The 14,398-nt window shown below is 41.7% G+C and overlaps 1 protein-coding gene across 3 annotated transcripts in view; it reads left to right on the top strand.

The window, feature by feature from the left end:
- The first annotated feature begins 1,279 nt into the window (after positions 1-1,279).
- Positions 1,280-14,398, top strand: part of muc15 (mucin 15, cell surface associated) — a 35,282-nt gene continuing 22,163 nt past the window's right edge. Inside the window, exons 1-4 of one of the 3 annotated variants that reach the window (XM_061887337.1) lie at positions 1,369-1,436; positions 4,619-4,694; positions 4,804-4,913; positions 6,782-7,762. In XM_061887337.1, the coding sequence (XP_061743321.1) occupies positions 6,802-7,762 (961 nt within the window). In that variant the 5' untranslated portion in view covers positions 1,369-1,436; positions 4,619-4,694; positions 4,804-4,913; positions 6,782-6,801. Of the gene's footprint in view, positions 1,494-4,618; positions 4,695-4,803; positions 4,914-6,781; positions 7,763-14,398 lie in introns of all 3 variants that reach the window. The other 2 variants (XM_061887335.1, XM_061887336.1) reach the window with 2 other exon arrangements.

Genomic DNA, 14,398 nt, shown 5'->3' with positions numbered 1-14,398 from the left:
TGGGATGGTTTCCTGCTGGCTCCGCTGTGAACGGGACTCTCGCTGCTGTGTTGGATCCGCTTTGGACTGGACTCTCGCGACTGTGTTGGATCCATTATGGATTGAACTTTCACAGTATCATGTTGGACCCGCTCGACATCCATTGCTTTCCTCCTCTCCAAGGTTCTCATAGTCATCATTGTCACCGACGTCCCACTGGGTGTGAGTTTTTCCTTGCCCTTATGTGGGCCTACCGAGGATGTCGTAGTGGTTTGTGCAGCCCTTTGAGACACTAGTGATTTAGGGCTATATAAGTAAACATTGATTGATTGATTTACCTGAGAGCCGGATGCAGTCATCAAATGAGCCACATCCGGCTCGCGAGCCATAGGTTCCCTACCCCTGCCCTGGGTTCTCATAGTCATCATTGTCACTGGCGTCCCTCTGGGTGTGAGTTCTCCTTGCCCTTATGTGGGTTTTTCCGAGGATGTCGTAGTCGTAGTGGTTTGTACGGTCCTTTTGCGATTTAGGGCTGTATAAATAAACATTGATTGATTGATTGATTGACCTGCCGCCCCTGCAAAAAAAATCCAAAAAACATCCACCATCATGTCTTTCATACAGATTGTGAATGGTAGGCAACATCTAAAAAAAAAAAAACCTAACAAGTAGCCAAGAGACATCTCTTGTCTCCAAACAGTCTTAAGTTGACGCACTCTCAGGTTGAGGTAGCACTGTATTTTGTATTTAACCTCCTATTGAAATTGATTCACACTTGTCCTCTTGTTATTGTGTCTGACCTCATGTCATTATATTTCACAAAGGCGTCTCCGCCCCAAGGGGACTTTTTGTTTCGTGAATATTATATTGTCACACCTAAATCTGGTGCCTCCGTTGCCCCGATTTATTTTCAGCAGACGCTCTCCACACCGAGTCCCACGTCACCCTGCACACACTCGACCGCGGGATTCTTGATTGCAGCCTCTTAGTGACGCAGTCAACGACAACCGAAGCAACAACAGTCACGGGTTCATGAGACACCCGTCAAAGGTTGAGTTCTTCAAAGTCGCACGTCACTCCACAAGGCAAAAGGTGTGGGGATGAAACCTGAGCTAGCCTTTGCGTTGCCATGACGACAGCAGCCCGTTCCACTGTTTCAAAGGAAAAAGACTCGGGGGACCCGTTCTCTAGGGGGGAACTCACAGGTATCGCCTGGAAACCCAGAAATGAATACGACGTTGACAAAACCTCCTCTTCCCGGGTCCACCTATTTATCTCCATCTCCTATGTGTTCCCTGGCATGACGGTGGTTGAGGGTGTGTCCATTGCTGAGAGACGTGCAAACAGGTTGAGCAGGTTGTTCCCCGCGCCAGTGCTGAATCACTCAAGTCGAATCACTCACTGAAGATATTTGTCGCCCGTGCACCTGTTCTCACCTGAGACAGCCTCGCGATAAGGTAAGCACTGACTCAGGAAGGTTCCGTCTGTTTCAATTTCCAGGGGAGTACTCGAAGGTAAATAGACACAATGTAAATAACTTCTCAATGTTTCTAATGAGGGATTCATTTTTTTTGTGACATCGGACGAGATGTGCACAATGTTAACGTTGTCTGGGGAGAGTCCGGTGTAGGAATGTACTAAAACAGGGGTGTTTGAAGTGCTAATATTCTACGGCCCGCGGCACATTCTAAAAATATGATGAAAAGGTGGAACAAAAGAGCAAACCGGTTATTATTTTGTGTGTTTGCCATTTCAAAAAACTGTTTTCTTTCAAATAAAAAAAAGGGGCCTAAAACAAAAAAAAATTATAAAATGACAAAATAATAAAAACATATAATCGATGAAGTTGTTCGAGAGCAGTGGTTATCAAAATGTTTTCACCGAGTACCACCGTAATAACCAGCATTGAAATAGAGATTCATTTTTTTTGTGACATCGGACGAGATGTACACATTGTTAACGTTGTCTGGGGAGGGTCCGGTGTAGGAATGTACTAAAACAGGGGTGTTTGAAGTGCTAATATTTTACGGCCCGCGGCACATTCTATAAATATGATGAAAAGGTGGAACAAAAGAGCAAACCGGATCTTATTTTGTGTGTTTGCCATTTCAAAAAACAATTTTCTTTCAAATACATAAAGGGGCATAAAACAAAAAAAAATAATAAAATGAGAAAATAATAAAAACTTATAATCGATGAAGTTGTTCGAGAGCAGTGGTTATCAAAATTTTTTCAGAGTACCACCTTGATAACCAGCATTGAAATACAGTAGCGTAGTAAGCTTATGTATTCATATTTAACAAGTATATTTAATACCGTTGGTAATTGTGAATTAAGTGAAGTGAATTATATTTATATAGCGCTTTTCTCTAGTGACTCAAAGCGCTTTACATAGTGAAACCCAATATCTAAGTTACATTTAAACCAGTGTGGGTGGAACTGGGAGCAGGTGGGTAAATTGTCTTGCCCAAGGACACAACGGCAGTGAATTGGATGGCGGAAGCGGGGATCGAACCTGGAACCCTCAAGTTGCCGGCACGGCCGCTCTACCAACCGAGCTTGAATAGAAATGCGGGTTGAATTTATATCGATTACTGCGTTCAAAGCGATGCTAAAATAGCAATGATCTCAGTTGGCTTTTGAATGGAACTATTACCAAGGTCATATCGACTCACCGCTGAATAAAAGTTTAGCACAGACAAAGTGCTTACTATGAATTGATTTACGTGGACCCCGACTTAAACAAGTTGAAAAACTTATTCGGGTGTTACCATTTAGTGGTCAATTGTACGGAATATGTACTGAACCGTGCAAACTACTAATAAAAGTTTCAATCAATCAATCAATCAATCAATCAATCAATCAATCAATCAATCAATCAATCAATCAATTCTAAAGCGATTCAGTCAATCAATGTGGAACATTATATACTGTATATATAATATGTATATTTTACATACATGTTATATTTTATATTGCTACTATGGTACATACTGTATTTAGTCTACTTTATACCTGCATTATCCTTTCCATCCTTTGTAACTGAGCTACTATGTGGAACAATTTCCCTTATGGATCAATAAAGTTTGTCAAAGTCTAAGTCTCACAGGTGGTTTTACGCAGCGTACTGCGAGGTTTGTTTCCCCGGGATGCAAACGGACTACTCTGGACAAAGCGTGCAGGTATAAACATGATTTAATTATCCAACTAACAAAACAAAGGCAAGCGGAAGCTAAGCCAAAAACTTAGGGCAGGAAACATACACGACTTACTTGGCAAAGCATGAGGAAAACAATCAACTGTGGCATGAAACCCATAATGACGCGAAGGCTGGCTTGAATAATCGTTTCTTGATTAGAGTCACGTGAACGTCCCGAACACAAGAGGCAGGTGAAACTAGTACGCAACCATGGCAACCAAAACAAACAAGAGTGCACAAAAAAACAGGAACCAATGGAATCAAACTAACAGAACATAACCAAAACATGATCCGGACCACGGATCATGACACTAAGAACCCTATAACCATGTTAATAATCCGCTAGTTAATAATCCACTAATCCCAGTGGTTGTGGCCCTAACCAAGAAAGTCATTTGTGTTTTCAACTCTGTCCCGGAAAACATTCTTGTTTATACACACAGAATTGAAAGTCGCCTCTACTGAAAACAATATTTTGTAAGAACTGGATATAGAAGGCTTAAATTCCCCACTCAAGAAATACCATAAATGTGAGACGTGTAGTGCAGGGAATGTCTCTACACCAGAATTAGACTTAAATAAGGTATTTAGTACAAACCCCGTTTCCATATGAGTTGGGAAATTGTGTTAGATGTAAATATAAACGGAATACAATGATTTGCAAATCTTTTTCAACCCATATTCAATTGAATGCATTTTAAATACAACATATTTGATGTTCAAACTCATAAACTTTCTTTTTTTTTTTCAAATAATAATTAACCTAGAATTTGATGCCAGCAACACGCGACAAAGAAGTTGGAAGAGGTGGCAATAAATACTGATAAAGTTGAGGAATGCTCATCAAACACTTATTTTGAACATCCCACATGTGTACAGGCTAATTAGGAACAAGTGGGTGCCATGATTGGGTATAAAAACAGCTTCCCAAAAAATGCTTAGTCTTTCACATGAAAGGATGGGGCGAGGTACACCCCTTTGTCCACAACTGCGTGAGCAAATAGTCAAACAGTCTAAGAACAACGTTTCTCGAAGTGCAATTGCAAGAAATTTAGGGATTTCAACATCTATGGTCCATAATATCACCAAAATGTTCAGAGAATCTGGAGAAAATCACTCCACGTAAGCGGCATGGCCGAAAAACAACATTGAATGACCGTGACCTTCAATCCCTGTATCAAAAACCGACATCAATCTCTAAAGGATATCACCACATGGGCTAAGGAACACTTCAGAAAACCACTGTCACTAAATGCAGTTTGTCGCTACATCTGTAAATTGTTGATAAATAATTTGAGACTTTTCAAATTAATCAGGCCTTTCAGACCTTTTAAAGTTCTGTACAAGCTGCTTCTCTTAGGAGGAGACAGGACTAAAACTGTGATTAAATAGTTGCTTCAGGTAGATTGAGAGGTCGGACTGAGTTTGTTTTTGTGCCAGGCACTCCATAGTCATGGCTGACAGAACAGTTGGGATTTTACGTGCTACAGATTCTCAAGAGACTGGCAGTCAGGCAGTAAGTTTGAATGGTCTCAGATACTTGTTGGTAGACCTCTTCCAGACTGCAAGCAATTTCCCATAAAGGTTTTTGTTTTGTAACCTTTGGATATTTTGTCTATTAACAGTTGACACCTCAGGAATGCAGGCATGCCAGTCCCTCCCAGAGCATGTGGCTTGGCATTGGATTCCTGATACGATTAGGCGCCAAAGTGTTTGCATAATGATGACTTGCTAGGTATTATTATCACAACAATGGGCTGGGCATACAATGCAACAAGCAGCCAAGCGTTCAATGTGTTGCTCCAAAACATTTAACAGGCTTGACTGTATCTCAACAGTCTTTCAGTTGTGTTGTATCATGTGAGAAGATTGCGTGAGCTCGGAAGTACATTAGCAGTCCCACCCATTCCTAGCCTTTGTCTTTCATGCCTGCAAAAAAAACTGACAATAAACACAAAAAATAGAAATAACTGAACAAACATTGGAGACTATGTTACTGGCAACAATTGACCGATTTCACACTTCATTAATTTTTGTTTTCCATGAAAATTGATGAGTGAGATACTATGTGCACATGGACACATTTAATCGGATTAAAAATGCCTCTTTGTACCCATGGCATTCAGAATATTCTGACCTGATCACACACATTCAGATCAACATCTCGATCGAGACGGGTGTTTTATCCCAATAGTCATTCGGATTGTAGCACATGAAAAAACGTCTTCCGAAATTCAAGTTGGAATTATCTTTACTGCGATTGCCTTACTGCTGTCTGCCCCTATTCAACATGTAGTCATGTCTTTGTGATCATGTTTTGTTTAGTTGTGTTGGATTACTTCAAGACTCCATTAGTTCCTGTTTTGTCACTCCATTGTTTTGTTTCCATGCCTACCAATCAGTTCACCTGATTTCACGACTCACGCACCTGTTTTCAAGCACCACAGCACAATTTAAGCCTGTAGTTGCCAGGCAGATAGCCTGGCGACATCATCCTCTACACACCCTTACTCCATGCTGATGATCCATGCTCTTTTCTCGTTCCCCGTAAGTTTTGTTATTCATGCCATAGTTTACAACTTTTGTTTTATGTCCATAGTTTATGTTGTAGTAATAGTTTTGCTTCATAGCCAAGATTTTGTACCTACTCTGTGAGCGCTTTTCGTTTGTTCCTTTCTTGAGTTAAGAAGTGAAATGAAGTGAAGCAAATTATATTTATATAGCGCTTTTCTCTAGTGACTCAAAGCGCTTTACATAGTGAAACCCAATATCTAAGTTACATTTAAACCAGTGCGGGTGGCACTGGGAGCAGGTGGGTAAAGTGTCTTGCCCAAGGACACAACGGCAGTGACTAGGATGGCGGAAGCGGGAATCGAACCTGCAACCCTCAAGTTTCTGACACAGCCACTCTCCCAACCGAGCTATGCCGCTTCCCAAGATTAAAATATGTCGTTACCTTCACATCGTGTCCGATCCAGTCGCTTTGCACCTCTGGAAAATAAACCACACTATAGTCCTAGTCATGCCACATGTACTGAAGTAGCGTTTTACAGTCGTGGTCAAAAGTTTACATAGACTTGTAAAGAACATAGCCATGCCTGTCTTGAGTTTCCAATACTTTCTACAACTCTTTCTTGTTTATTTGGGGTAGGGTGAATGGAGCACATACTTGTTTGTCACAAAAAACATTCATGACATTTGGTTCTTTTATGAATTTATTATGGGTCTACTGAAAATGTGACCAAATCTGCTGGGTCAAAAGTATACATACAGCAATGTTGATATTTGGTTACATGTCCCTTGGCAAGTTTCACTGCAATAAGGTGCTTTTGGTAGCCATCCACAAGGTAGTAGGGGTAGTGTAGAACCTCTTACAAGGTGGATTTGTTCACCCTAACCCAGTGGTTCGCAAATGATTTCCCAGCAAGTGTTCACATGCACAATAGAAGTCTGAATTAGCGTCAGCTTGTATCTGCAAATGATCTATTGTAGTGTTTATACAGGCTTAAGCATTTTAAACCACAAGTGTTGCCTTTGGATGATCACTTTTTGTTTAATTGGAATGCGACTGTTCAATTCAAAACACTGTGTTGTTTTTTTTAGATAGATCCAAGAGGAAAAAAATGGGACTGCACCTGAAATTCACAGTACACCTGTTACTGCTTGTGCACACTTTTAACTTGGCCTCGCTTCAAACGTCAACACAATCTCCGAAGCCCACAATTGATCGCAACTGGTTGCGCGGGGAGATCTTTAACGCAACAGATCCTCCAAGGCCCACGATTGATAAAAGCTGGTTGCGTGAGGAGGTCTTTAACGCAACAGATCCTCCAAGGCCCACGATTGATAAAAGCTGGTTGCGTGAGGAGGTCTTTAACGCAACAGATCCTCCAAGGCCCACGATTGATAAAAGCTGGTTGCGTGAGCAGATCGCTGACGCCGAAGAGGAAGGACAAAACGAACAGCCAGGTGACGTGTCTCCTACGGAATCAAGCAACGATTTAGGTCCTGTTGTGCCTAATGACGGTGATCACGTGGACAGTCAAGAGCAGGGTGAAAATAAGACATCCGATGATCAGTCGGTTGCCATAACTACGGAGCCTCCCACATCCTCAAAGGCCAGCCAAGATCAACCTGAGCTGACGAATAGAACTGGCAACTTCACAAACGGAGAATCAAGCCAAACCAACATCACTGGAAATGAAGAGTTGGATAACTCGACCACAACCCCTATGATCCCACCCAGTGATCCAATCGATGGCAACTCCACCACCGTTCCGGATTTTACCAATCCCACTCTTGTGAATACTACTACCTTGTCACCCGGGATAATTAATCCAAATGAAAACATGACAACAGTAAATAACACAGAGTCAACCAACGCAACGGAACCTGCGACCACAACTGTGACAACCACCACGACAACCGAGATGAACGATACATCTGCAACACCTTCATCTACGGAAGTGTTGCCTACTGATCCCGCCGAATTCTTTCCTGAGATGACGACAACCGTTGCTCCAGAAACACCTGAGGCCAACCTGGATGATAAACAGGCATCCAGTGGGAGCAGCTCAGAAAGAGGTACAGTTGTTTCGTACTTTCGACTGTCAAAGTATTGTTTGGTTGTAACTGTTTAATCTAGGGCAGGGGTCGGCAACCTTTACCACTCAAAGAGCCATTTTGACCCGTTTCACAAAATAAAGAAAATAATAGGAGCCACAAAACTCTTTTGAAATTTATAATGAAATAACACTGCATACAAAGTTTTTGTTTTTTTTTGCTTTGTGCTATACATAGACCCGAGGTCTCAGACACGCGGCCCGCACCTAGATATGAAAATTTAATGTTAATGCCACCCGCAAATTTTATATAAATGCAGCTTGACAGCATCACACTTGCCAACCCTCCCAATTTTTCCGGTAGACTCCCGAATTGCAGAGCAATTATTCTCTCGAATGTCTGCTAATTTTCACCCAAACAACAATAATGAGGACGGGCAATCATGGCGCTGCCTTTAGCACCCTCTAACACCTGCTTGGCAGCCCAGTCACATGTTGTATGTGGCTTCTGCAGATATACGTGAGTGACTGCAAGGCATACTTGTTCAACAGCCATACAGGTCACACTGAGGGTGCCCGTTTAAACAACTTTAACACTCTTACTAATATGCGCCACACTGTGAACCCACACCAAACAAGAATGACAAACAGATTTCGGGAAGACATCCGCACCGTAACACAACACAAACACAACAGAACAAATACCCAGAATCCCACGCATCCCTAACTCTTCTGGGCTACATTATACACCACCCCGTGCGTCGGTTGAGGTGGGCATGGTTGGTGGGGGTGTTGTTTATGGTCACAACCAGTAGGGGGACATAATCAGCAAAGCTCTGACCACGTTTACGTCGATTGATATGCTCATTGTTCATATTTGGATAACTAATGACATTTAGAGCAACTTATAAAATCCTATAAAATATCCCCTTCTTATAAGTTCATTGGTCTGTGATAGAGCTCGTACCCCAAAATAACACGTATTTCGAATCAATCCTACTCATTAAAATTAATTTAAATTATTCTGTGCCGGGCCCCCCAAAAATACCCCCGCATACATGTAATATATGTTTTGGAATAAGAAAAACAAACTTCAAGATAACGAATACTGTTTCAAAGACAACGGCAGTAAAGTTAAAGTACCAATGATTGTCAAACACACATAAGGTGTGGTGAAATTTGTCCTCTGCATTTCCCTTGTTCACCCCCTGGGAGGTGAGGGGAGCAGTGGGCAGCAGTGGTGTCCGCGCCCAGGAATAACTTCTGGTGATTTAACCCCCAATTCTAACCATTGATGCTGAGTGCCAAGCAGGGAGGTAATCGGTCCCATTTTTATAATCTTTGGTATGACTTGACCAGGGTTTAAACTCACAACATACCGATCTCAGGGCGGATACACTAACCACTAGGCCACTGAGAAGGTCGTCACTTTTGTAGGTCGTAGTTGTATGAAGTAATTTAATAATAAAGTGCAGCATTTACCTTGGTGAGTGGAATTGTACAATAGCTCCATCAAAACATCATCAGCAGCTTTTCCATATTTTCATGGATAAATGTTTAGAACAACAAAGTTCCGTCTTTCTAACTGTCCACCTAATAGTTTTCTTTTAGCTCATGCTAGCGAGTGTGAGTTTTGGTTGTATCTTAAAGGGTTCATTTGCTACTCCAACTTGCATTGGGGAAAGTCGTGACCCACATTTTTGCTCACAACAAAGCAAAACAATCAGTCGAGAGACAGGTCGTAACCCTAAAAACGTGTAATAAAAATATTGAACACCGAAATAGGGCCACAAAAAGCTTGAGTGTGTCTTTTTATGTTAGCTGAGACAGGTTCCAGTTCCCTCCGAACAGGACGCATGGTAGAAAGTGGTTGTGAAGTTACTGATATTTTCTGGCTTCTGATTTAAGTCACAAATGCAACACAGGTGGGACGCTGACTGTTTGAAAAGATTTTCAACTATCTAAGGCTCAAACTATTTAAGGACCAAATCTTATTTTTTTTGCCCTCAGGTCACGTTGCGCCGGCGGACGGAAGGGGTTTGGGGGTCTTAAACGACCATTGAGTGTGTGTGTGGACAAGGATAATGTTAGGTGGGATTAATCCTGGATAACCTTAGCCGGCTTAGTGTAGAAGGGGCCTTAGACAAAAGTCCATGGAAGGAGATCTACTGGATTTCACTAAACGCCAAATTAGACATGACATAGTTGAAAAAAAATGGTAATGGTGGAATATCGGATAGGGATAGGTCTTTATTGTCATTGCAGAAGTACAACGAAACTTTGTTTTCAGCACAAACCTGTTCAAGATTAGACAAACAAACAGTGTACAGGGTTACAGAACAAGAAGGCTGATGGGTCGCCATAAGGCGCCCCGTAAAAGATGGGAAAAAGGCAAACGCTGGGGAAGGATGAGTTTAAAAATACAATCTAGACTGGATGCCTAAGGGGGCCCAGTCTGGAGTGGGGAAAAACCTCCATAGCAAAGCACATAAACATATTACAACATACATCTCGAGATATCTAGCAACAGAGTTAAGGTAGTTCAAGGTCATGGTGGTAGGCCGCAGCTCTTCAGGCGCTGACCATCCATTCATCACCCCTACGGGATTTGCGTCGAGGGCCATATTCCCGTCCAAAGGCAAAACCTAGTAACTCACTTCTAGCTGATTTTGAGAAAACAAAGGAAAACCAATCTATCTTGATGCTATCTTACAAAGATTTACAAAGTCATCAAACGTATAGATGTTTTCTTGAGCTTTCATTTTAAAATAAAAAAATGGGTTGTACTTGTATAGCGCTTTTTTCTACCTTTGACATTACTTCCACATTTACCCATTCACACACACATTCACACACTGAAGGAGGGAGCTGCCATGCAAGGCGCCAACCAGCACCCATCAGGATTAAGGGTGAAGTGTCTTGCTCAGGACACAACGGACGTGACGAGGTTGGTACTAGGTGGGAATTGAACCAGGGACCCTCGGGTTGCGCACGGCCACTCTCCCACTGCGCCACGCCGTCCCTTTCTTTTCTTGCCGATTGAGCCATGGATTGAATCTGCTCTCATGAACGTGTGCCCTTTCTCCAGATATTTTATCACAATCTCGGGTGGGCCCCATTCTGCGTTTGCACATTGGGCAAGAGCCGTGTACAGCGTCCAGTTTTTATTTTGACCTCCACAGTTATCTGCCCAAAAGAGTATGCAAGGGGAAGAATCAAGAACAATACATTTAATGAAGGTGCTTGGGCCAATCTTCCAAATATCCCCTCGTGCCATAATATCACATAATCAGGTTGACCGTCGGCCCCTATTTGTGCAAATGTCTCATTAAAGACAATAAGGCGACTGACAAAGAAGCTCTGATTGGTCCCTTGAGATACTAGGTTTTTCTGTTGTATCTACGCGGATATGTGGTAGTTGCTAGGTCCTGCCATGCGCGTAACAGCTTACTTACGGAACAAATTACAATATCGCATACACTAATGTAAAGCATATCACCTAGGAACTCCAAAATTATTATCAGCTCAGTTTTGACCAAAATTGAGTTACTGGGTTCTGCCTTTGGACGGGAGCATAGGGGTATATGGTGTTCTGGGGTACGCGATTGGCTGGCGACCAGTCAAGGGTGTATCACACCTTTCTTTCTAAGTCAACTGGGATAGGCTCCATTTTACCGGCGATCCCAATGTGGATTAGCAATATAGAAAAATGGATGGATAGTATTCTGGGGTGTTAAAAAGGACACCAATGTACACTGAGTTAAACCGAAAACCATTACCACAAACCGAACCGTTGATTTTGGAAACTGTTCCACCTTAAAGGCCTACTAAAATGAGATTTCTTATTCAAACGGGGATAGCAGGTCCATTCTATGTGTCATACTTGATCATTTCGCGATATTGCCATATTTTTGCTGAAAGGATTTAGTAGAGAACATCGACGATAAAGTTCGCAACTTTTGGTCGCTAATAAAAAAGCCTTGCCTGAACCGGAAGTAGCAGACGATATGCGCGTGACGTCACGGGTTGTGGCGCTCCTCATATCTGAACATTGTTTAAAATCATGGCCACCAGCAGCAACACCGATTCGGACCGAAAAAGCGACGATTTCCTTATTAATTTGAGCGAGGATGAAAGATTTGTGGATGAGGAAAGTGAGAGTGAAGGACTATAAAAAATAAAATACATAAAAAAGACTACATGGTGGGAGCGATTCAGATGCTATTAGACACATTTACTAGGATAATTCTGGGAAATCCCTTATCTGCTTATTGTGTTACTAGTGTTTTAGTGAGATTATTTGGTCGTACCAGTACAACCTGAAGGTCGGCCCCGCACCTTTCTTCAGCACCAGCCCTTCGCAAGGGACCCTCTTCGAAACACGATCGTTCGAAATGATCGCCGCATAATACACTGTACTTTGTGTGTGTGATCCAATCCAACCCTGTTCGCTTGACCGCTCTGTTCCATAGTAAAGCTTCACCGTCATCTTTCGGGAATCTAAACAATCAAACACCGGCTGTGTTTGTGTTGCTAAAGGCGGCCGCAATACACCGCTTCCCACCTACAGCTTTCTTCTTTGACGTCTCCATTATTCATTGAACAAATTGCAAAAGATTCAACAACACAGATGTCCAGAAAACTGTGGAATTATGCGTTGAAAAGAGACGACTTATAGCTGTGAACAGCACTGGAACAAAATATTTTTCACGGTATCATGTTAAACCCGCTCGACATCCATTGCTTTCGTCTTCTCAAAGGTTTTCATAGTCATCATTGTCACCGACTACCCACTGGGTGTGAGTTTTCCTTGCCCTTATGTGGGCATACCGAGGATGTCGTATAGGTTTGTGTTGTGGTTTGTGCAGCCCTTTGAGACACTAGTGATTTAGGGCTATATAAGTAAACATTGATTGATTGACTGTACTTTGTGTGAGTGGTCCAATCCAACCGTGTTCGCTTTGACCGCTCTGTTCCGTAGTAAAGCTTCACCGTCATCTTTCGGGAATGTAAACAATGAAACACCGACTTGTGTTTGTGTTGCTAAAGCCGGCCGCAATACACCGCTTCCCACCTACAGCTTTCTTCTTTGACGTCTCCATTATTCATTGAACAAATACCGCAACGTTTTAGCATGATACTTCCGCGGGAAATTTAAAATTGTAATTTAGTAAACTAAACCGGCCGTATTGTGTTGCAATGTTAATATTTCATCATTGATATATAAACTATCAGACTGCGTGGTCGGTAGTAGTGGGTTTCAGTAGGCCTTTATGGTGTTTTACAGTCCATGAAGACCGACCCCAGTGGGTAAAATAGTTTCAGAAAAATGTATTTCATGTAAGCAGGATCTATGCTTTAAGATGCATGACTCGTGTTTAGTAAAACTGCAACGGACTGTTTAGGTAACTGTGGGGACTTACCTGTGACATAACCCTTAAAAGATCGCTTTCAGCTTTTCAATGTGAAAGTAACTGTAAACCCAATGCATATAGATTACTGTGTCTTATTTGGTTGTGTTTCTTCCAACCTCTCGCCAAACCACAGCCATCTAGATTTCCACAGTCAGAGGACAAACACCCCTTCTTTCAAATGAAGAAAAAAAACGTGGGTTTGGGTTTCAGTTGACTACTTTGCTTGAAGGGCCTTTTCACATCGTCGTACTCAAAAGGGACAAAGAAACACTGTTACAGTGGGGGGGGGGGGGACTAAATAAGACGGTCAGAGACCGGGGTCACAGATACCTGTTTTGCTTTACACACCAGTATGAGACCACAAAATAAATGAGATAGGACCAAAGCATGTGTTTCTCCTGACATATTTTAAGACCAAACTGTCCACAAAATAACTAATGCATGTACAATATATTTGTTCCCCAGTATTAGGATATTTTTTTTAAAGTTAAGTTATATTGTGCTTGCAAGTTATTCCACTGTGATTAAGTGTCATTAATCCAAACGGAAAAGGGTGATTCATCTGATTTGTGTCTAATTACGAGGGTGTTTTTCTAAAGTTAAGTTTAATCATGCACGCGAGTTAATTAACTGTGATTAATTCTAATGAATCAAAATGCAAAAGTGTGAATAATCTGATTTGTGTCCAAATATGGGGGTGTTTTTCAAAGTTAAGTTAAATTAGGCACTCACATTATTTTACAATAGAATAGAATAGAATAGAATGAACTTTATTGTCATTATATTTGCATATAACGAGATTTAAGACTCCAACTTAAGGTGCGGTAGTGGGAACAAGTATGGGGTGAAATAAATGACATAAGAGGTAAAAAGGAAAAAACTAACAATTGAAATAAACAGACTACTATCCAATAAAAAATAATAAGCAATCCTGTACAATATACAAAACACTATAGAAATACAAAATACTGCACAATATACAGAACAAGACAGGAGTACCGAAGTAATAAATAACAATCAGTGTCGGACGTATTGCACTCAAAGGGTAGTATTGCACAGTAGGGTATCAGGGCATGATTTTTTATAGGGGTGAATTATTATTATTTTAAGTTAGAGTTCAACATGGTGACAGCTTTGGGAAAGAAGCTGTCTCTGAGCCTGTTTGATGCTCCTGTAGCGCCTGCCTGATGGTAGCAAGTCGAACAGGTGGAAGCCAGGGTGTGTGCTGTCCTTGGTAATGTTTT

The sequence above is a fragment of the Nerophis ophidion genome, linkage group LG25, assembly GCF_033978795.1.
Source record: "Nerophis ophidion isolate RoL-2023_Sa linkage group LG25, RoL_Noph_v1.0, whole genome shotgun sequence".
NCBI lineage: Eukaryota > Metazoa > Chordata > Actinopteri > Syngnathiformes > Syngnathidae > Nerophis > Nerophis ophidion.
This window is presented reverse-complemented; position numbering and strand designations above follow the sequence as displayed.